This window comes from Dendropsophus ebraccatus, chromosome 2 (genome assembly GCF_027789765.1).
Source record: "Dendropsophus ebraccatus isolate aDenEbr1 chromosome 2, aDenEbr1.pat, whole genome shotgun sequence".
Lineage (NCBI taxonomy): Eukaryota > Metazoa > Chordata > Amphibia > Anura > Hylidae > Dendropsophus > Dendropsophus ebraccatus.
The window spans coordinates 49,055,063-49,080,386 of NC_091455.1; the positions used below are offsets into that span (position 1 = coordinate 49,055,063).

At 42.7% G+C, this 25,324-nt stretch overlaps 1 protein-coding gene across 3 annotated transcripts in view; it reads left to right on the top strand.

Annotated features, from left to right (window-relative positions):
* C2H8orf34 (chromosome 2 C8orf34 homolog) overlaps window positions 1–25,324 on the top strand; it is a 198,586-nt gene that overhangs the window by 65,549 nt on the left and 107,713 nt on the right. For all 3 annotated transcript variants that reach the window (XM_069957490.1, XM_069957492.1, XM_069957491.1), the window contains exons 4-7: window positions 3,277–3,405; window positions 3,890–3,918; window positions 6,150–6,322; window positions 14,061–14,227. In XM_069957490.1, the coding sequence (XP_069813591.1) occupies window positions 3,277–3,405; window positions 3,890–3,918; window positions 6,150–6,322; window positions 14,061–14,227 (498 nt within the window). The remainder of the gene's footprint in view (window positions 1–3,276; window positions 3,406–3,889; window positions 3,919–6,149; window positions 6,323–14,060; window positions 14,228–25,324) is intronic.

Sequence of the window (25,324 nt, forward strand, 5' to 3'; positions counted from 1 at the left end):
AATTCTTTGAGGGGTACACTTTCTAAAATGGGGTGACTTATTGGGAGATTTTACTCTGCGGACACTACAGGGGCTCTGCAAACGCACCTGGCGCTCGGAAACTTCTTCAGCAAAATCTGCATTGAAAAAGCTAATTGGCGCTCCTTTCCTTCTGAGCCCTGCTGTGTGCCCATACAGTGGTTTACGCCCACATATAGGGTATCGTTGTACTCAAGAGAACCTGCATTACAAATTTTGGGGTGCTTTTTGTCTCATATTCCTTTTGAAAATGAGAAACTTTAATCTAAACGTATATATTATTGGAAAATTAAAATTTTCAATTTTTTTACTGCCTAATTGTGAATACTTTCCTCCAACCCCTGTAGGGTTAAAATGCTCATTATACCCCTAGATTAATTCTTTAAGGTGTGTTGTTTCCAAAATGGGGTCACTTATGGGGGTTTTCAGGATACCAGACTTCTAAATCCATTTAAAAAAAGAACTGGTCCCTAAAAAAATCAGTTTCACGAAAATGTGATAATTTGCTGATACATTTCTAAGCCCCATAACACCCTAAAAAAGTAAAATATGTTTACCAAATTATGCCAGAATAAAGAAGACATATTGGTAATGTGACTTAGTAACTAATTTATGTGCTACGACTTTCTTTTTTTAGAAGCAGAGAATTTCAAAGTTCATAAAATGCTAATTTTTTCAATTTTTCATGATATTTTGATTTTCACAAAAAACACACAAAATAGTGACCAAATTTTGCCACTAACATAAAGTGCCATATGTCACGAAAAAGCAATCTCAGAATCGCTAGCATACGTTAAAGCATCACTGAGCTATAAGAGCATAAAGTGAGACAGGTCAGATTTTGAAAAATTAGCCTGGTCATTAAGGCCCAAACTAGCTGCAGCACGAAGGGGTTAAAGTGGTTATCCAGTGCTACAAAAACATGGCCACTTTTCCCCCTCTCTTGTCTTCAGTTCAGGTGCGGTTTGCAATTAAGCTGCATTTACTTCAATGGAACGGAGTTTGAATCCCCACCCAATCTGGAGACAAGAGAGGGGTAAAAGTGGCCATGTTTTTGTAGCGCTGGATAACCCCTTTAAGACTGTATAGAGCTATAAGTTTATATAAGAGAATTGTTTATATGGCAGCACCCATCATGTTACTGTCACAGCTGCTTTTTAATTTGAACTAATTGCATATGGTTTCCTTTTGCATCAAACAAGTATCTTCCCCAATAATTTCTGACTACAGTCTGATACATTCTGCATAAAGGAACCTGCTCCTTAATGATTTAGTTAGTTTTTATATACTCCTATTGCAGATAAGGATTGAGTATAGATAGTAGGAAGTCACAAGCTGTAAAGGGTTAAGCAGTCTCTGCACTGTCATGAATGGTTAAGCTTTGTCATGACCAAATTTGCTGTTCGGAGAGGTTTTCCCAGTTGGCACATACTGGCGGCTTCCAGTAGCGGAATTAGCTGTGCAGTGGAGTGGCTTCTACTGAGATTATCATGTTCCTGGTAATGCAGGTCATTAATATATTTATAAAAGAGAACTGTTTGTTGTGTAACTGAATGAGCAGCCTGATAAGAGGATCGCACAGCCCGCCGCCCCGGGTAAACCCGCGTTTAGTAATTACTTAAAGCCATAAACAGTGCAGTCTAAGTTACACAAAACCAGTCCTGATATTCAGTGATGGAATAAGAAGACCATAAGCCATAGACTGTGCCCTGAAATTGGGCCCCTGCATCCCCACTGCAGCCCTGCTATGCCTTGTATATAGTCAACACCACTGTGCACTAAATGCCAAACCCAACCCCAAAGTTCAGACATACGACCTATCTTGCTTGTCCCTTGGCCCGTCTTACGTTCCAGACACCATTGTACCAGATCCTGATGCTCCTGGATGGTATTATTATCCAGTACGTGGCACCTGGTTACTGGTTACCGCTGGGTTCTCTGTCGATCTTGGGCAGACCTTAACAGTATTCATCAATGTTTAGAGCAGAGTATGGATTAAATACACTAATCCGTGTGGTCTAAGGCAACTAAGAGAAATGACTGATGTCTAAATCCTTGATGGCCTCAGGCAGTGGAAGGGTTAATCATTCATATTTTGGATCCAAGGGATACTTACCTCTCCAGGCGTCAAGCGACTCTGTACCCACAATCTGCCCCCTCAACCGCTTGTACCTTCGGATAGCTGCTTTTAATCCAAGTTCCGTCCTGTGGTCCATTCGGCAGGTGATGCAGTTATTGTCCAAGAAAACAACTTTTAAACTTGCAGCCCTGTGTCAAACTGGTGTTACCTAGAGTGTCTGTGCATTAGGCTTGCACCGTCCCTCCTCCCCACCCTTTCCATCATTAGGAATGCTCCAGGCAGGTTTTCTACTATTCATCACCAGTTTGAGCACTGCACATGAGTCATTACGGCACCTGTGCAGTGTTTAGACAAATAAGGAATAAGAGAAATTCTGCCAGTGGCATTCCTAATGGTGAAAAGGGTGGGGAGGAGGAGGGACGGGAGGAGTGGTGCAAAGTTAGGGGACAGATACTCTAGGCCATGGCAATTTGACACAGGGCTGCAAGTTTAAAAGTTGATTTTTAGGTCAATAACTGCATCACCTGCCGAATGGTCCCCAGGGCAGATCTTTGAGCAGCTATCTGAAGGTACTTCATTTTTTGGGAGGGCAGATTGTGGGTACATGGTCGCTTTCAGTGTTGTCCAGCCTGTATTTAGCTTCCTTTATCTCCCCTGCACTAATTGGCGATATCAATGTCTTTAGGGAATAAAGATGAATGTGCAGATGTAACTATACACACAGTTCTTTCTTTAATCGAGCAGAGCGATTCAGCAACACTCTGCCTGATCACTATTCTCTGAAAACATCTGTTATCTGTACAAGATATATTTTGTATTCATCGGCCTATTAATTAAGAAATGAAACACAATAATGAAGATCAAAAAGCAAAATTGATTTCCAGAAAACTAATTTAGAGTATTAGTCGATAAAGGGGTGATAATGGTACAGCACTTGCAAAACTGCATGGTTTTCTGTACCTGTTTTTGTTGTTGTTGTTGCTTCTTCACTGCAGTAACAACAATTACCATAGTATGCGGTTGCGCCCTCCACTGTTCAGTAAGCAAATATATGAAAGATTTTCTGTTGCATAATAAAGACTTTTGTCCAAAAAAATGCTTGCCATGTACAGTATGTTGGGTCTAAGGCCGTGTTAACACCTTGTCTTTTTTTAATTTATTTATTTTTTATTTTACAGTGCCCAGATCTATTGAACACCCAAAATGGGACTGGCGAACAAAACCAGAAAGTCGAGATTTTGACGAGTTAAACCATATCCTTCAAGAAAGCAAAAAACTGGGGAAAGCTCTGGAGAATCTGTCACGGAGTAAGTACAGAGTAACCCTGTGTAAATGCAAAGCTGATGTCTCTTTTGTGATAAAATGACTCATTTCTGCTTCACTAAATATGTACAATAATGATGAAACTTTGTAAAATTGTAGTGTTTTTTTTTTTTCTTTTGGGTGCGTTCACACCTTCAGGATCTGCAGCAGATTTGATGGTGCAGATTTGATGCTGTGTTCAGTTATTTAAATGAAATCTGCTGCAGATCTGCTGCGGATCCGCAGCAGAAAATCAGCTGCAGATCCTGTAGGTGTGAACGCAACATTAAAGAGTGTTTAGGAGATTGAGCCGGGAGCAGTCCGCATGCAACACGTTCTCTCTCACGTTGCATGCAGACTTCCTCCGACTTATTCTCCTGATTGGTCGCGGTCTGAACACTCAGCCCCTGACCAATCAAAACTTTTGACTTGTCCAAAAGATTTTTGTATTTTACATTGATTCAATTTGTAAAATTTTGTTTTTCACAGGTATTGCTGTTTCAGAGGAATTGGAACAGGTAAAATTGAATTATATGAGATACATTTATTCTACTTTTAATTTTAGTTAATAAGCCTAGAAATTTATGTAAAACACTGAAAAATAATTAATTATTTAGCAATCAAATTAGCCAAGGCATATTTAGTTAACTTCATTACCCACATCCTGATCCTGCTACTGCATCCCATTAATGAATACCATGATGTTTATCCAAATTAGGTGAGACAAAGGGGGAGAGTTATCAAACTGGTATAAAGTAGAATTGTCTTAATTGCCTCTAGAAACCAATCAGATTCCACCTTTCATTTTTCAAAGAATCTGTGTGGAATGAAAAGTGGAATCTGATTGGTTGCTAGGGTCAACTAAGACAATTCTACTTTACACCAGTTTGATAAATCTCCCCCAAAGAGTTCTTTTAGATGCTCTCCTCTCCTGGCGTATGCCTCCGCAAACAAGAGCAGATCAGCGAGATTGGCAGTCTTTTCCAGTGCCTCAAGAAGGCCAGATTAACCAAGCAACCAGGCTGCACGAACAATCACTGTATCATTTGTGCGGCCATTTGAATCTATTGCTATACGGGACATTTTGAAGCCTGCACAAAAAATCAGCTGAGGATCTGGTGTTTTCCTGGTCCTTGGCTGATTGCTGTCAATTTTACAGCAAAAAGCATTTCTAGCAACGCTTATGGTCATGTAAAAGGGCCATAAGTTCTACATGTTCAGGTTCATTTAAAGGGGTACTTCAAAGACAAGTAAAATTTTTCAAATAAACTAATGCCAGAATATTGCACAGATTTGCAAACTTTTATAGAAAAGAGGCTCAAGCTTTTTAGTCAGACACTGTTCTTTTCTGCCACCTCTGTCCAGAGCAGTAGCAAATCCCCATAGAAAAACCACTTCACTCTGTTCAGTTCCTGTCATGGAAAGAGGTGGCAGCAGGGAAAGAACTTTTTCCAGGGCATACATTAGCTAGTAAGTAAGGGCCCTATTACATCGAGCGCTTATTGCTCTGTGTAATAGAGACAATGATCGGCTGATGAAATGATTATTGGCTGATCGTTACCTAACATTACCTATCCATGTTCCCGGTCTTCTCCTGCGCTCTGCATGCTTCCTCCCTGGTCCCGCACACTGCAGCTTCAGAGCGGCCCATCAGAGCTGACAGGCCGCTCAGCCAATCACTGGCCGGGACCGTGGCTAGGTAATGTAAGAATTGTTTAGGCAAAGGCTGCACAGACGGCTAACAATGTCAGTGCAGCCCTTGCTAAATGATTATCAGGCCACGTAATGGGCCCAGTAAACGAGCATCGATCTAGCAGATTGGCACTTTTTTACTGTATTGATCGGGCCACCATGGGCCCATGTAATAGCACCCTAACTGGCTGATGGGACCCCCCCATAATCATGTGAGCAGTGGTCTCAAGCCATCCTTATTGTATAAAGCCATTATGGGACATGTGTGGCGCTATTCCATTCAGCTTTATAGGCTGCGTGAAGATAGACAGGTGCTGTACTCTACTATATTCTTGCCAATTTATATGTGCTTCACTGCTGGTGAATTTTTATTTCAACATGAATGTTTTAGGGGTTTTCCATGTTACCCGATTCAATATGGACCATTAAAAAGTTTTGTATTTGAGTTTCAAAACACCAATTTATTCTTATTTTTGCATATGTCCCATTTTAGCAGCTTTCGATTTCTTGTATTAAGATGCCCAAACTCTCAAATTCCCTGCATTTACTCCCATGCATTTTAAAGGGGTTATCCAGTGCTACAAAAACATGGCCACTTTCCCCCTACTGTTGTCTCCAGATTGGGTGGGGTTTTGAAACTCAGTTCCATTGAAGTAAACGGAGCTTAATTGCAAACTGCACCTGAACTGGAGACAACAGTAGGGGGAAAAGTGGCCATGTTTTTGTAGCGCTGGATAACCCCTTTAAGTCATTTTATATATCCTTTATATGTGACAAGCTGACGTGCCCTAGGGGGATTATATTGATGCTTCCCTATGGCCTGTAATCTCAGCCTCTCACTACACTGTATAGGACGTGGCTCTCATCTGTGTAACATACGCCTTCAGATATTAGCTTCCAGCTCTTCGGTCGATTACGTGACACAGTGGGACCTGCAATCTAAAAATGAAAAAAAAAAAAACACCCTCTAAAACCCTCTAAATCTCCTTTAACATACATGTTTTCTACTGATCTTATGCGTGTCACTAAAATTATCTTAAATTTTTTCTCTCTTGAGGACACAAGAACATTTAACTCCTCACTTCTGAGACCCTGTGTGATCGGAGAATGGGTGGGCCGGGAAGACAATGACATTGACCCTTTAGCTTCAGAAATGATCCAACCTCCTGTACCAAGAAATAAGAATGAACAGCGGGAAGAGGATGAAGGCAGTGGGAGTCCTGCTGGGAGGTAAGCGTCGTAGTGCAGCTAGTGTGTATTATGTGTCACTCTTACCAGCTATTAAGGGCAGTCAAGGTTATACGCTACAATGTTGGAGAAATAAAGATTCTGTACAGTTACTTCTTAAAGGGGTCTACCAGCAAAAATATTTTTCTTTTAAATCAACTGGTTTCAGAAAGTTATAAAGATTTGTAATTTACTTCTATGAAAAAAAATCTCTAAGTCTTCCAGTACGAATCAGCTCCTAAATGTCCTGCAGGAAGTGGTGTATTCTTTTTAGTGTTACACAGTGCTCTCTGCTGCCACCTCTGTCCGAGACGGGAACTGTCCAGAGCAGGAGAGGTTTTCTATGGGAATTTGCTGCTGCTCTGGACAGTTCCTGTCAAGGCCAGAGATGTCAGCAGAGAGCATTGTGTCACACTGAAAATAAAACCCCACTTTCTGCATGACATACAGCAGCTGATAAGTATGGGAACATTTGAGATTTTAAATGGAAGTAAATTACAAATCTATATAACTTTCTAAAAACAGTTGATTGGAAAGAAAAAGATTTTTGCTAGAGTACCCCTTTAAATATGGTTTGACTCGCTCATAAGAGATGGCACTATGCTATAAAAAGAAATTGAGCTGCATAAAACTAGTGACATGTTTACTTTAAATTAATGGAAAGGAATTTCTTTAAAATCATAAATAAATTTACCTATTCTTCCAAAGAGGAAATATAGTGTCACCTATCATCCCATCCTGCTCTTCCTTATAATCCTGGCTGGCATATTTACCAGGTATAGAGATTTATAATACTCGTGCCAGGCGCCTCTAATTGGGAAGTTGCGGTTCGCCTTAACAAAAACAACAAAACAAATTGATATCCGAGGCTCTCTTTAATAATGTATCTAAGCTTCTTGAAGCACAACACAATATTATAATCTGCCTTTAATGGAAGGACCTGTAGATGCAATATAAAATGAAAATTCTACAAACCTTATTAATACAAGTGGATAGAAATCTAAGCGCATAACAAACAACAACAAATTACTTCATGTCATGAAATATTCATAGAGTAACGCTGTTAAGGATGATTCTGAAGAACAGTAAACTGAGGCCGATATTCTTACTGTGCACACTGTTCATTATCCCATGTACTTTAGGTCCCTATATAGACAGGTGAGACTGTATCCACAATCTGACAATCTGACCCCCCGAACCACTTGTACCTTTGGATAGCTGCTTTAATTCCAAGATCTGTCCTGGGGTCCGTTCGGCAGGTGATGCAGTTATTGTCATAAAAAAATACTTTTAAACTTGAAGCCCCCTGCCCTACGGGCGTATCTGTGCCCTAACTTTGCACAACCTCTCTGTTCCTCCTCCCCACCCTCATCATCATTAGGAATGCTCCAGGCAGATTGCCTCCTATTCCCCACCTGTGTCAGCCCGGCACATGGGCTGGATTGTTAAGGACCTGTGCAATGTTCAGCATGGAGAAAATGTTTCAGTGGAATTCCTAATGCTGAAGAGGGTGGGGAGGAGGGACGTAGGGGTGGTGCAAAGTTAGGACACAGATACTCCCGTTTGGCACGGGCTTCAAATTTCAAAGTATTTTTTAGGACAATAACTGCATCACCTGCCAAACGGACCGCAGGACAGATCTTGGATTAAAAGCAGCTATCCGACGGTACAAGTGGTTTGGGGGGGTCAGATTGTGGGTACAGAGTCGCTTTAACAGTGACAGTTAGGAGTGATGCAGATTGGAGTAGTACTGCAGAGTGTGGAGTGGAGGACAGAAGTCACCAGGTGGCCGCTCAAGTGTCCACCTAAGTGTGTGGAGAATTGCAGGGCCGCGTGTCCACAAAAAATATACCTTTTATCCTGCCATGTGGTAAGATCTACAGTACGGGTGGTCTAGCTATGGAGGAAAGCAGCTGCTATTTCTGGGTAGTCTGCTGGTACTGTGGGAAACGTAACCCTAGAGAAAGCAAGGGTGGATTGTGTGGAGCTCGACTCAGACTTGGGGATGGCTACGTCAGGGAAGGGATTATAGGAGGCATCAATCTGTGATGGTTGGTGAGGAGCGTATAGTAGCTTTGAGGTCTGTGTTGTGTCTTGGTTAGTTCCGTTTCAGCAGGCTGGACTGGACAGTGGTAAGAGGGGCCTAGTTAGTAAGGACTCTAGAGGGCAACTTTTATATTCGATTTCCCACTGTTTTTGAGGGAAGGGGGTAGTCTTTAAAGAGAATGTTCCAGCGGTACATCGATCTTCTATTTTTACCGTGAATAGACCGGCGTTGGCACAGGAGGAGACCCTGACGCTCTTAGAGTAGAGGGGGTTTCCTCCCATTGGGGGCGGGCGGCTCGTCTCCACTGCTTCAGGCCAGACCGGTGCTCGGTAACAGACCGACAACGTGCGATGGAACTGGGCCGCGGTTCCATCTATTTATGGTAAAAACAGAAAAGCGATGTACCGCTGGTCACTTATGATTTATCCATGGATAGATATCTCAGTGGGGTCTGTGTAATCGGAGAAAATGGTCAATGATCAGGATGTACATAGTGAATTGCACAAGCCTGGTGGACAGAAATGGCTGCACATCGCACCCATGTTTCATACTAAAGCTTCTCAGCTACATTAAAAACCAACATCAGAAGTTTGTATATCAATTGATTAAACCATATTGCCTCATGTACCAACGTGCAGGTCTTCTGATACACATAAATTCGTACTCTAACAATGGTGCAGTGTCAGTCGGTGACCATCACTACCACAAAGCCAGCGCCCACGGGGGTGGGGGGTTTCAGCAGTTCAGCAGTCCAGCAACCCTAATGTTTAATTATGTTTATAGTGAGTTGTGAGTTGTTATTTATAAAAAAGCAAATATGTAACACAATCATGTGAAATAAACACTCTCTGCCTATACTCAGCCTGTGTAAAAGTGCCAGTGATTGCATCTTTCTGTGTGTGACCATTCATATCTTTGCTAGTTGGCCGCACATCTTCCCGGGTTACGTAAATCTGGCCCATAATGCATCAGAAAAGGTCTGTGTGGCTTTATAATCCGGATCAATATTGCAGGCTTATTAAGCATGAAGTGTCCTTTGAGGAGAAAGATCTCTAATTCTTTCCACTACAAACCTATATTCCCCAAAGAAACTAAATTTCCATTACAAATTATAGATGGAATCGATATCGGTGACAGATTGCAGATCAAACAGTGAAGATTTTGTGCAAAACTCAAGGGTTGATGACTTGAAAAGGAGAAGAAATAAACCGAGGATTAGAGGTTGCTTGTTATTATCACAGAACAGCAAAAAAAGCGTAAACCTATTGTAAATCCTGAAATTAATAAACGTAGAAAACTCTAAAACCTTTCTTAATTAATGGGGCACATGAGATACTGTTATAGGTTAAAAGTACAAGTTTGTGCCCTATTCCACCGGACGATTATCATTTGCATAATCGTTAACGATTAACTATCTCAAACGACCTCTATTGCGAAAGACCTGAAAACGTTCACTCATTTCCATGGAACGATAATCGTTACTTATGATCGTAATTGCGATCGTTTTTTCTTCACTATTTCTTCGCTATTGCGTTCGTATCTATTGCGAACGACCGAACGACGTCTTATTCAATGCAAACGATTTGCGAATGTTTTGCGAACGAGCAACGATAAAAATAGGTCCAGGTCTTATAAAATGATCAACGATTTCTCGTTCGGTCGTTAATCGTTAACTGCATTTCAACCGAACGATTATCGTTTAGATTCGAATGATTTAACGATAATCTGAACGATAATCGTCCGGTGGAATAGGGCCCTTAATTGTGTTGCTGTGTTAGTGTTGCATTAGTATATAACGTTAGTGACACTTTTAACCCCTTAAGGACCGGGCCAATTTCAATTTTTGCGCTTTCGTTTTCTCCTCCTTGTGCTTAAAAGGCTATGGCACATTTTTTTCACCTAGAGACCCACATGAGCCCTTATGTTTTGCGCCACTAATTGTACTTTGCAATGACAGGCCTAATTTTTGCATATAATACGCTATCAAAAATATCTGTGTGGTGAAATTAAAAATAAAACAAGTTAGTACGATTGCAAGGATATGTAACTTGTGTAACTTTTATTGGATGGCTTTTAAAAATTTAAAACATTTAAAAAAAAAATATTCCTTAAAATGGTTGTATTCCCATCCTTATAGCACTTTTATGTGCGCATATGTGACTTTTTGATCACTTTTTATTACAATTTTTCTGGATTTGATGTGACAAAAAATGCACAATTGTGCACTTTGGTAAGTTTTTGCGCTTACACCGTTTACCGTGTGAGATCAGGAATGTGATAATTTAATAGTTCAGGCAATTACACACGCGTTGATGTCAAATATGTTTATTTATTTTTATTTGGAAATTAATGGGGAAAGGGGGGTTAATCAAACTTTTATTAGAGGAGGGGATTTTTTATTAATACATAAAAAAAAAAAAAATACACACTTACTAGAAGTCCCTGGGGGTACTTCTAGTATTACTGCTCTGATCTCTCATTGAGATCTATGCAGTATAGATATCTATAGCAGATCTATAGCATAGCAGAGATCTATGTTGCTGCAGCCAGGAACAATAGATCGCCGACCTGGGATCAGCGCCATTAAGGCGACCCCACCTCTGAACGCCCCTAACAACGCCAGGGCGTACATGTATGCCCTGTGTCATTAAGGGGTTAAAGAGGTGGAATCATTAGATTGCTCATAGAGATCAATGCAGTACATATGTACCTCATTGATCCATGACATCTGCACACTATATATCAATAGCTGACTCCTGCCTCTGTTGACTTTCACAGCAGCTAAAGCTTTGGCTGTCCAGGCATGATGGAAATCGTAGTTTTTCAACTACAGGGCCAAAGGTTCCCCACTATTGATGTAGAGGGCCAAGTAACCAACACTGCAAACACTCCTAAACCCTCTTCATAACCTCTTAAAGGGGTTTTCCAGAAGAAAATACTCCTTTTAAATCAACTGATGTCAGAAGGTTATTTAGATTTGTAATTTACTTCTATTTAATAAAATCTCAAGCCTTCCAGTACTTATCAGCTGCTGTATGTCATGCAGGAAGTGGTGTTTTCTTTCCAGTGTCACTCATTGCCCTCTTTGTCTACTCTTTGCTACTGCTCCGGACAGTTCATGTCATGGACAGAGGGAGCAGCAGAGAGCACTGTGTTAGACTTGAAAGAAAACACCACTTCACAAGTATTCCTTAAATTTCCTGGATTAAGAGCTTTCCAAGGAAAATGTAATTATTCTTATTACAGTAGTAGATCACTGTTCACCTCATTGGCCCATCTAAAAGCCACAGCTCTGGAATAGGGCCGATTGGTGGGGATGCCGGGTGTCAGGTAAACTTGCTTGAATCTCCCTTTTCCGGGAAGATATTATGGCATAAATCCTGATTTTAATTTAAAAAACAAACAAAAAAAAAACAAAAAAAACTTTCATTTGCAGAGTTCAGTATGTAGACATCAGAGGCTGTAAATAGCATTGCTCTTCTGTGTCTGTAACATACAGAATGCCACTCAGGTCCTTCTTCAGATTGCCCAGCATTGAATATTTATACATGAAGCAGATGGCATGTCTTCACACATCTTGCAGGATTTTATGAGATTTAGTGCATGGGCCCATCTGTTAAGGCCATTTACAAGCTAAAAGAGGAGCCCTTACAGCTCAGAAAACATAACTGATGTAATCACAGGTGTCTTGTAAGGATTAAAAAAAAAACTTGTGTTAAAAATATGTCTGCCAATAAAAGAAATGCATAATATGTGAGATGCTAGCGCGAATGAGAAGAGTGGTAGAAGTCACCAAGGAGTCTGACCTAATGAAATCACTGACAACTTTATAAGGTCACAAAACTTTGAAGTGACTGTTATGTCTTTATAATTTAATATAAAATTATTCCATATATATATTTTATACCTCAGCTGCTGCAAAACATCTGTCTGATGGGAAGCGGCATATAACATATACCACAGAGCTAAATATATATATATATATATATTTTTTTTTAAATCAGGTTAGTACATATGAACTTGCTGATATGTAGCTGTTGTGGCAGGGCTACACATTCCGGCACTTATTATGATTTCCCTTCACGGCGCAGTTTTATAGTATTTAGATTTAAAACAAATATGCTATCTAGTCAGTTTAATGCACGTAACTAGAAACGGCCGGGCCCCATAGTAAACATTTTTTTGCCCCCCCCCTCCCCCCCCCTCCGACTGACCACTAAGCCACCAAGTGTAGTCATAACTGCAGGCACTTGTCAGGAGAGCTTGCAGTTAAAGGGACATTTGCAGAACCCAGGAGGCCCACCTGTCCCCCCGTTGCTGCAAATAATGACAGCTCAGGGGGGCCCATTTGTATTGCAGGAGCAGGGAACCGGGCCCCATAGCAGCTGCTATGGCTGCTACAGTGGTAGTTACGCCCCTGTGTCTATGCATAGGTAAGCATTTCCCCCTCCTATGCATTGGGCGGGTGGGACAGTGCAGTGAGGGGCAGAGGAACATCCCCAGCGCACCAAATAGACTAATTAGCATATTTTTTTTAGAACTTTGCCGCAACAGGTACGTATCTATATTTTTATATAAACAAACCTGCTGATAGTTTCCCTTAAACAACTTTATACACTTGCATTGCACAGTACTTCAGCAAATGCAGCAACCAAAAGTTGCCGCTATATTGATTTGTGTGAACTCTGCCTATGGAGGACCTTCCTGTTTACCATTGATTGAGTGACCTGAGGAAGGTCTGCAGCATTGGAAACCTGTATTATATTATTTTGCAGCAGCTGGGACACCACAACCCTGTGCAGCTGCTGGAGACCATAACTTTAAGGGACTGTCAAATAGTATCATATATTATTATTTAAAGGGGTACTCTAGAGAATAAAAGTTATAAAGTTTATAAAGTTATACAGTTTTATAAATTACTTATTTAAAAAAACAATCAGACAATAACTTTTATACATGTAGCAGCTGCCAAGTTTGGTGATGCGCTGTACCAATAGCGTAACATTCTACATTATTTGCTTAGCTTGTCACGTTCATTGTGCAGCAGGTGGAGACACTTGGGATCCTATAGCCTGAAATGCCTCTAAGGTATGTGAGCAGTGATGCATACAGTACTGTGAGCATCATCGCTCACCTTGGTTAGTGCCGGTGATCCATCTTTTCATCTGCCACCCTTATATACAGCACAGTCAGCTGAGCCATCACAGCCCATCTGGAGCACTGTAGCACTGCCACACTCAGAATGGTGGGCACTACAACTATACAGTATATCAAGCATGCAAACATTAAGCTGCGGCTCTTGTTGAAGGTATTGGTCTGGGATTTTAATTGCATTGCTGCTTTCTATAGAAAAGAGTACCATTCCTGTCCATGGGTGACATCAGGTATGACAGCTCAATTTCTTTGAAGTGAATAGGGTTGAGCTGCAATACCACCCACAACCTGTAAACAGATGTGGCACTGGGTTTGGGAGACAGAAATGGTGTATTTCTATTTCTGGATAGTCCCTTTAGAGACTGTTATCTGGACTAGGCCACTATAGTAAGTACTGTGCGGTTGACTTGATTGATTCCTTGATGTTGGTCCCTTTAAGAACACATTACTGTACATGACCATGATTCTGTAATCTGCCTACGGTTGTCGTTCTGCCCGCGACATTGATGTGCCAGCCACTAACGCTATCTATTCTTCTAGTTTGAAGATGGAGCCAAAGAACAAAGGTCTGAAACAGCAGCAGCAGCAACACAAGAAGCTGTTGGCGGCCATGCTTTCCCAGGACTCCTTTGACTCGGTACACAGCGCTCCTGCGTCTGTCACAGAGGAAGATATTGATAATGAGGATGATGCAATGGAACTGCTAGGTAATTTACAGAGTCACTCATTTATTTATAGAGGAGGGATTGATTCTCATGTTAAGTGAGTAAAGTCCAGGTGAGGGTCACGGCGTGCAGTCTGATCCCTTCTCTGTGATTTGTGGAGGTGTATAATGCGCTCTCTGTACACTGGAGACTAAAGATTTCTTATTTATGTGTTAAAGGGATCTCTGGATCATGGCTATATAGTGCAGAGTGGCCTTAGAGGTGTGCGGGCTGTGCCGTCACTCTTGGTACTCCACCTGCCACTTGTCTCTGATATGTAGGCACTTTATGATTATATTGTATGGTATTGTACGATTGGGTGAGGAGTTGAGGGGTTTGGGGGTCCTGAATATTATAACAAAATAATAAGGGAGGGCACTATACAGTATACTCACTACACTATACAGTATACACTATACACTATACACTGTACACTATACACTATACACTGTACACTATACAGTATAGTATAGGAATGATATGTAATAGAGGACGCTGCATAGAATAAGGTTGGTTCTGTATATACAGTAATAGAAAAAGGATGTTTTATGTAATGTTAGAGGAGGAAACTATATATAAGGTAGACTACTGTAATAGTTATGGAAGAGACCGTATATAATGATAAGGGAGGACAACATATGTGATGTCATCTTTTAACAGATAACACAGTAAAGTAGCTCCTCTATAACAATCATTGGCCCTTTAATTCTAGCTTAAAGGAAATGTGTCATCAGAAAGTGATCTATTGTTTGGATCAAATTTTTAGGATAAACCTATTTTTTGAAACAGACGCTGTTGTGAATTTTTTTTTTTTAAAGAAATCAACAGGTGTTGAAATCAACGTTATACATATGGCCACTAGGTGTCTCCCTTCCTGTCAAATTGCGGTTCATGCTTCCTCCGTGCTGATATTCGGTCTTTTTTTTGTGCATGCACAGACAGATATATGAAAGATACCGTATGTCTTCCTGACCTAACAGCTATCTAACAGTTTCAGCAGTTTTAAACGTGAATTGGAGCTGACAGATTCTCTTTCAAAATTTAAAAAAGCCAATTACCCCCCCCCCCCTTCCGTTCCCCACTCTCCTGCTGCTGCTATATAGTTATTTATACTGAAAAGGTATGAATCAATTGCCGACTGGCTGTAACCATTCCACTTGTCAAGGGTCTGGGTCTGGCATCGTCTGACCATCGCTAACAATATGTTTCGATGTAGAGAAACATCCTGTCGACAAGGGCAATGGTAAGTGGCAACACAGAGACTTTTAGTAGCTCTACAAATAGTTTTTAACTAGTAAAGTTCCATCAGAATTATCTCATGGGGAATACAAGTGTTTGGTTAAACCCAGAGGTCAGGAAAGCCAACAGGTCCTCAATAAATCTAGTGCGTGACAGGTGCTGTCTGCTGTGATTGTAGGCATATATTTCCCTTCTCTTCCTCATCTATCCTAGACTGCTCTGACAGCTTCTCTGACGCCTGCAATGTTTGTTGCCAAGACACGTTCCCTTCCCTTCTGTAATCTCAGGCTGTATAGCAACACATATAAACTCAAACCCCAGATCCCTTCATCCAAGACCAGATAATGAAATTATTGCTCCTCCCATCTGTTAGACCCCAAAATGAATGCAGACCCCAAACAAGACCACAAAAAACCTCAGATAAAATAAATTGCAGACCCTAGACCAGAACTTTAAGGAAAGAACCCAAAATTAACTTAGACCTCAAACCAGGCCCCTAAATAATTTCAGACTCCAGACTAGAACCATAGATTAATGCAGACCACACGGATGCCCTAATGAAAATCAAGCCCCAGACCTAATCTCAAAATAAATTTATAGCCCAGCTCAGACCATTAAAGTGATACTATTACCCGATATAGATTCACTGTTCAGTAGGTCCAGGGCTTCTTTTTGTAGAAAACAAGTTTTAAACTTTGGTGTCATTGTCACTGAGGCGGAGCTTCTCTGCTGCTGAGTCTCCTCCCCCTGACTTGGTCCATGTGCCCCACCTCTGCACAATGGATTTGGACCCTAAACCTGACCACTAAATTAATTTAATCTTCATTTGAGATGACTTAAAGGGGTTGTCCGGCGCTAAAAAATTATTCACAGAATAACACACATTACAAAGTTATACAACTTTGTAATGTATGTTATGTCTGTGAATGGCCCCCTTCCCCGTGTTCCACCACCCCCACCCGTGTACCCGGAAGTGTGGTGCGCTATACATACCTGTCACGTGCCGACCACGGTCTCCGATCCTCAGCAGTGACGTCTTCTTCGGGCGGCCGGCGGATCTTCCCGAGTGCCGGCCGCCCTCTGCAGCGTCATCCGAAGCTCAGCCGCGATTGGCTGAGCATAACTGTGCTCAGCCAATCGCGGCTGAGCGGCTGATGACGCGGCCACGTCATCAGCTGCTCAGCTGCGATTGGCTGAGCACAGTTATGCTCAGCCAATCGCGGCTGAGCTTCGGATGACGCTGCAGAGGGCGGCCGGCACTCGGGAAGATCCGCCGTCCGCCCGAAGAAGACGTCACTGCTGAGGATCGGAGACCGTGGTCGGCACGTGACATGTGAGTATAGCGCACCACACTTCCGGGTACACGGGTGGGGGTGGTGGGACACGGGGAAGGGGGCCATTCACAGACATAACACACATTACAAAGTTGTATAACTTTGTAATGTGTGTTATTCTGTGAATAATTTTTTAGCGCCGGACAACCCCTTTAATTAATTTCACCCCAGATCCCCGAAACAAATTCTGACCCCAAGCTAGACTTTTCTTTACCCCAGACCTGACATAGGGTCCTATTACACGGAGCGATTTTTAATGATTAACAACTAACGATAAACGATCACAAACGATATTGTTTATCGTTAACCTGAAATCGTTCACCATATTACACAGAAAGATAGTCGTCGGTTACGATTGTTACTACGATCGTTATTGCGATCGTTACTATGATCGTTTATTCCTTCTCATCCCAGCAAAACAATGGACAATGTGCAATTACACCGAACAATTAGTAAACAAATGCGGAACTTGAGCGAACGAGTGTGGAAATACAGCGAATGATTAACGATAATTTTAGTTTCCGATCTGAATCGACGATTAACGACACACGAATGATTTTTCGATCATTGCCTGCAATTACCCGGAACGATTTAAATTCGAACGATATAACGATTTTCCGCACCATAATCGTCCCGTGTAATAGGGCCCTTAGACTAAACCCCATATTTAATTGTATTCCCCAGAGCAGACCTCCAAATAAAGACCCAAGACCAGCCCACAAATTAAATCTGACTTTAGAGCTCAAAATGAATTCAGTCCATAGATCGGACTTCTAAATGAATCTATACCCCAGGTCCCTAAATATAATAATAAAAAAAAATCCCAGACTTGATCTTAATTCTCTTGTCTTTATTTGGCTCTGAAACTGCAGTAGGTAGTTTTCAGTCAGTGTTATTCTAGATTGTTTCCATCCCCCTGAATGGTTACATACATTCTGTCCACCCTGTAAATACAGTCAATACACAGGTGATGCATTATGGTGGTGTGCCTGATATCCCCCTTCCTGGGAGAGCTGACTGTATTGAGCTGCTGAGAAATGCTGCACAGATGGTGATGTTCAGTGGTATCTTGGTCTCCATAACAAATGAAGATGAGTTGTAAGATGATGTGTACCTGATATCTCCCAGCTTATATATCTGCCATATTATAGTGTGTGTGTGTGTGTGTGTGTGTGATTTTATGTAGCATGCTGTTGTCATGTCACAATAATGTGTGTGTATATTAATAGGCAGCACTAGATTGTGTACACATACAGTATACAGTATATGTGTTTTGTTTTTCTAATCCTTTTCTATTGTGACTTTTTGAAACAATCTGTTGACCATCCCCCAATGCACTGAACACCTCACCTAAATCTTAACAAAACCTAAAATTTTTCAAAATCGCTGCAGCACATCCACATCATAAAGATACCTGCAGCCTCTCTGAGCCCTGCCCTATTAGAATCTATCAGCAGGTTAGGCTCCGTTCCCACTGAGCAAAACTAGCGGAATTCTGCGGCGGAATTGTCTGCCGCGGAATGCCGTTAGCCTCCCGCTCATAATGGGAGTCTATGGGAGGCGCGCGCTCCTGCCCTGTCCGCGCTGAAGAATGAACATGTTCATTCTTCAGCGCGGATAGAGCATGAGCGCGCGCCTCCCATAGACTCCCATTATGAGCGGGAGGCTAATGGCTTTCCGCAGCGGACAATTCCGCTGCGGAATTCTGCTAGTTTTGCTCAGTGGGAACGGGGCCTAAGGTTGGGAGGCTACCATACACCTTAGACAGATGGTGGGTTCAGCAGACTTTAGTCTACGGATGCACTAGATTGCACTAGATGAGCCACCGTAATAAATCTAGTGCATTTTTACACTGTCTAGTCTAAGTTTACACTGCCTTAAACTAGATGGTGTAAGAAAAACGTCCCCAGTGCGCTTTTATTTTATTGATTTCAAAACCATGTTCTTGTCCCTGCCTATGTCAAATACGAAAAAGATGCTATGATCACCATTAATCATAGCATCCAGAGGGTCAAGCTGCAGTTGCAGAAGTAACCCATCTGTGTATTACAGCCATTGCCCTCCTGTTAACTAGTATTGTGCAGGTCTTGTACTACTTTGACACCGGGTTAAATAGTTTGTCTAGTTTGGAAAACCCATTTTATATACCTAATAAGAAATGCGTCTCTTGCTCTGAAGAATTAGTTTTATTATTTGTACGACCCGTTGATTTAAATCTCATTTCTGTAATACCTAGTTCTACCTGTGGGGGTGCTGCAGGGAGTATGAACACTAAGTTCTTCTATAGACTACAGCTGATCACTGCGGGAAACATGACAATGTTTCAAGCAAGTAGAAATTGGCTAAACTGGGTCAACAGGTGTTAAAAAAAGATGCCTTAATTATATGTAAAGGATTAGTCCCAAAAGTGCAAAATAAGTAAGTATTTTTCATATTCTGCAGCATTAGTCAAACACGTGGACTAAACCATTTTCACTGCTCATAAAAGACAGAAGTGATTTACTCTGGACATGTCAGAGATGTGCAGTACCTGTTGAACTCAACCCACAGGCTGCCTACCTTGGTGTATGCTATAGCTTTTATTAAATATGCATAATATGTCAAATAAAAACTAGCTGCAAAAAAAAATTGGAAGATTATGTTAGGATTTTGTGAGATAAAACTGACAGTCAGTCAGCCGCATGTAGAATGCAAAAAAAAAAATCAGCGAATTCCGTCAGTAGAATACAATGTAAAAAGATACACTACTGCCCTCTTGTGAGCAAATAGTATATTGCATCACAAGACGCTGATATTGCAAAGTGAATTGTCTCTGATTATTTACTGTCCACAATTAAACCTGCCGGTATTTCTCCTAACGTTGATTCTATTCTATACTATTCTCACGTTAGGATGCCTGACAAAGCTGCTATAATCTCATTGCCCTGTTAAATAGGATAACAGCAGTTTCTTGCTTGCAAACTCTTAAAACATAGCTATATTAGGAAGACTTGAATTGCATTCTGAATCCTATGGGGTCTCTATTCTCTTATATATGGAAGCTAGTGTACACAAACCATTACAAACAATGTAGTGATGTGTCCCAGAAGGGTCACAGGAACCACAAGAAACCCAGGAGGAGGGTCAGCGCAGGTTGACGTCCAAGATGTCGACACTCACAGTCAAACCATCGCACGGTAAAGTGACTCAGTATTCCGTTCATTGCAACGCGTTTTGGTCTGTATATTGGGTCACAGTTGCTTGATAAAGGTCAAAGATGGTTTGACTTTGACTGTGACTGTGCCGACATCCTGGACATCTACCTGCACTGTCGCTGCTCCTGAGATTTATGTGGTTCCTGTGACCCTTCTGGGACACATCTCTACATTTCTATACCCACCGCTGGTGGTTGGCTACCCGAGGGATGGCTGCGGTTCATGATCCAAGTGACAAATACTGCCTGAAATATACGTAGTGTGAACCCAGCCTTAAGCCAGGTTCAGACTATGTAAGTGTGCGGCTGTATTTGCGGCTGTAATTGTGCGGCGGTATTTTTGGTGGTTCATGCGTACGCTGGAAAGTATAGGATATACGGCTGCACAGTGCACACTATGTATGAATCTACGGCCCGATCGTAAACGGACCCGTAAAAAATGAACAAGACCATTGTTTGCGGCTGGAAACGCGGCCGTGGATTGACAGGCGGTCCGTACGGAGTACTTCAAAAATAGCCGGCAATGATGCCGAATGCCGATGCCTCTAATAAAACACATTTTCTTTGTAATAAAGTCCCTTTCGTTGTTCAATAATTTAATTCTAACGAATCCATCATTTTGCAATTAAATATACTGTTAAAATAAATATATATATAAATAAATGTATATTTATATATATATATATTTATTTTTTGACAGTATATTTAATTGCACAATGATGGATTCGTTAGAATTAAATTATTGAACAACGAAACTGAATTTATTTCATCGAAAATGTGTTTTATTAATTAAATATTAATTAGTACAGGAAGCTCCATAAGCCGTTAATTCATATTGCCGGCAATAGAGCATTCTGTACTAATCATCACTTTACTTTAATGAAAACATCAAATGTTTCTTCTAATTATGTTATCACAATAGCATTATTAGAAGAAACATTTAGAATTATATGTGCGCTCAGCTGATTGGCTGATCAGCTGAGCGCACATATAAAGAGCCGGTCCGCAGTACAGTGACTTCATTGTGCTGCGGACCAGCGAAGAGGACACATCGGGGTGAGTATAGAGCTCTCCCCACCCCCTCCCCAGCACTGCACCCCTCCCAGCAAGGAAGGTGGGGTCAGTTAACCCCTTCCTTGCTGGGATGGGTGCAGTCTGACATCAGTCTGGCCCCCAAGGGGTTAAGGGGGATGCAATACATCCTCCCTTAACCCCTTGGGGGCCAGACTGTAAGCAGCGATCTGTAAAGATGCTGCATACTGTAAGGAGCACAACACTGCTCACAATGATGGGTGTTGTGCTCCTGTTTGTGTGTTTTTTGTGTGTTTCTCCCTTTTTGTTTTTCAGATATCGGTATCCTGTGGATTACGTCGGATTCCGTGGACTACGTCGATGACCAGCGTTTTTTTTTTTTTTATTATTTTTTTTTTTTAAATGGTCAATGAGGGGTGTGGGGGTGTTTTTATTTGAATAAAAAATTTTTTTAACTTGCGTTTTTTTTAAATAAATAAATAATAATAAAAAAACGCATAGGGTCCCCCCTATTTTTATAACCAGCCGGGTTAAAAACCAAACGACAGCAGCCTGGTAACACCAGGGTGGGAAGAGCCATTGGTTTAGGCCCTCCCCAGCCTAAATCTTACCAGCCTGCTGCCGCCCGGTCCAGGAGCGCCAATTTTGACGCTCCGGGACCACTGGCACCCGGCTCTTCCCAGTACCCCTGGTGGCATTGGGTACTGAGGTAATAATAGGGGGTTAGTGTTAGCCATTTTATACCGGCTAACACTAGGCCCCAACTTAGTAATGGATTCCGTCTATTAGACGGCTTCCACTACTAAGTCTATAAAGTAAAGACATAAAGACAAGACACAAGTTAAAAAAAAAATTTATTCAAATAAAAACACCCCCACACCCCTCATTGACCATTTTATAAAAAACAAAACAAAAAAAAACCGCTGGTCATCGACGTAGTCCACGGAATCCGACGTAATCCCCAGGATACCGATATCTGAAAAACAAAAAGGGAGAAACACAAAAAACACACAAACAGGAGCACAACACCCATCATTGTGAGCGGTGTTGTGCTCCTTACAGTATGCAGCATCTTTACAGATCGCTGCTTACAGTCTGGCCCCCAAGGGGTTAAGTGAGGATGTATTGCATCCCCCTTAACCCCTTGGGGGCCAGACTGATGTCAGACTGCACCCATCCCAGCAAGGAAGGGGTTAAGTGACCCCCCTTCCTTGCTGGGAGGGGTGCAGTGCTGGGGAGGGGTGGGGAGAGCTGTATACTCACCCCGATGTGTCCTTTTCGCTGGTCCGCAGCACAATGAAGTCACTGTACTGCGGACCGGCTCATTATATGTGTACTCAGCCGAACAGCCAATCAGCTGAGCGCACATATAATTCTAAATGTTTCTTCTAATAATGCTATTGTGATAACATAATTAGAAGAAACATTTGATGTTTTCATTAAAGTAAAGTGATGATTAGTACAGAAAGCTCTATTGCCGGCAATATGAATTAACGGCTTATGGAGCTTCCTGTACTAATTAACCCCTTGCCGCAAAATGACGTTTGGGGAACGTCATGTAAAGTAGGTACTTAATGCAACATGACGTTCCCCAAACGTCATGTTGTTCCTGCCTCCCCCCGCAGCCCGTAAGTGAGATCGGGCAGCGGGAGGAGGCAGGATCACACCACATCCCCCTGCTGCCTCTGCCCGGAGGGGAGCCGCGCTCCCCCCGGGCAGTTAACCCCATAAACGCCGCGGTCGATGCGACCGCAGCGTCTATGGGGGAGATGTGGTGTTTGCCGCCGATCGGGCGGCGGGAGGAGGCTGCAAGACGTTGCCTCCTCCCGCCGCCACTGTCACAGTGTCCCCTGGCCCCCCTTCCACTGCCGCCGGTACCGGAGATCGCCGATATCAACATTATACCGGCAATCTCCGGTACCGGCGCCGCCGACAGCTTTCATCTCCCCCCACCGTGAATCCACGGTGGGGGGAGATGAAAATGTAATAATCAGACCCCAGATCAGCCCCCCTAGTGCCCCGATCACTAACCCGCTCCCTCCCCGGGCGGCCATCAGATCCAAGATGGCCGCCCCCATCCCTGCGAATAAACGATGTTTATTCGCAGGGATGGAAATGAAAGAATGATCAAAGCCCCATGCTCTCCGCCACCGGAGGTAGCGGAGAGCATGGGGCAGTGATCGGGGACCCCCCTGTGGGGTCCCGGAACAGGCGATCGGCGGTATATACTATATACCGCCGATCGCCTGTTCCCAGTGCTGCCGGCACTTTTTATCCCCTGTCACCATAAATCATTGGTGACAGGGGATAAAAAGTGTCACCGTGCCCCCCCCCAAGTCGCCCCCCACCCCCCCAGTCACCCCCGTCCCCCAGTCACCCGCCCTTCCCATTATACGTTACCTGATCCTGGAGCTCCTTCCTCTTCGGTGTCCTGGCTGCTTCTGATGTGCGCATGTGCGCCAGAAGCATCCAGCTCTGAAAATTTAAAGTGACAGAGACCAATTTGGTCTCTGTCACTAAACTATGATTACTGTGATAGAAAATATCACAGTAATCATAGTAATATAGTGAAAATGAATATGTAAAGTACAAAAAGTGACAAACACACAAAAAAAAAACACACACACTTTTTATTATAGTAATAATTGCAGTTTACTCCCAAATTACCCCTAACCCCCCCAGATTACCCGTAACCACCGCACGTTGCCCATAACCGCCCCAGGTTGGCCGAAATCACGCCAGATTGCACGTAACCACCACACATTGCCTGTAACAACCGCACATTGCCCGTAACCACCGCACGTTGCCCGTAACAACCGCACATTGCCCGTAACCACCGCACGTTGCCCGTAACCACCGCACGTTGCCCATAACCGCCCCAGGTTGGCCGAAATCACGCCAGATTGCACGTAACCACCACACATTGCCCGTAACCACCGCACGTTGCCCGTAATCATGCCAGATTGCCCGTAACAACCACACGTTGCCTCTAACCACCCCAGGTTGCATGTAATCACAACAGATTACCCGTAACCACCCCAGGTTGCCCATAATCACGCCAGATTACACTTAACCACCGCACGTTGCCCGTAACCACTGCACGTTGCCGGTAACCACCGCACATTGCCCGTAACCACCGCACATTGCCCGTAATCACGCCAGATTGCACGTAACCACCGCACATTGCCCCTAACCGCCCCAGGTTGCCTGTAATCACACCAGATTACCCGTAACCACTGCACGTTGCCCCTAATCGCCCCAGGTTGCCCGTAATCACGCCAGATTACACGTAACCACCGCACGTTGCCACTGACGGCCGCACGTTGCCACTGACGGCCGCATGTTGCCACTGACGGCCGCACGTTGCCTCTAACCACCCCAAATTGCCAAAGACCCCCTCCAGATTGCCGTAACCAACCCAAATTACATATAAGCACTTCAGTTTATCCGTAACCAACCCAGATTGTCCGTAACCACCCCACGTTGGCCGTAACCACAGCAGGTTACCTGTAACCACCCCAGATTGTCTGTAACCACCGCAGATTACCCATAACCACCTCCAGATTACCCGTAACCACCTCCAGATTACCCGTAACCACCCCACATTACCTGTAATCTAATTTTTTTATTGTATTTTAGTAACTGCGCTATTCTAATAACTGTTTCTAGCTGCAGTTTTGCTCCAGCAAATTGGCGCTCCTTCCCTTCTGAGCCCGGCTGTGTGCCCATACAGTGGTTTATGCCCACATATGGGGTACTGTTCTACTCAGGAGAACCTGCGTTACAGATTTTGGGGTACGTTTTCTTTCCTGTTCCTCGTGAAATTTAGAAATTTCCAACTAAAGGAACATATTACTGGAAAAATTCGAGTTTTTCATTTTTACTGTCTACTTTTGAATACTTTCCTCTAATACCTGTGGGGTCAAAATGGTCACCACACCCCAAGATGAATTCTTTGAGGGGTTTACTTTCCAAAATGGGATGACTTATGGCGAGATTTTAATACGCTGGCACTACAGGTGCACTAAAAAATGCACCTGGCGCTCAGAAACTTCTTCAGCAAAATCTGCACTGAAAATGCTAATTGGCGCTCCCTTCCTTCTGAGCCCTGATGTGTGCCCATGGAGTGGTTTATACCCACATATGGGGTACCGTTCTACTCACGAGAACCTGCGTTATAAATTTTTGGGTACATTTTCTCTCCTGTTCCTCGTGAAATTGAGAAATTTCAAACTAAACAAACATATTATTGGAAAAATTTGAGTTTTTCTTTTTTACTCTCTACTTTTAAATACTTTCCTC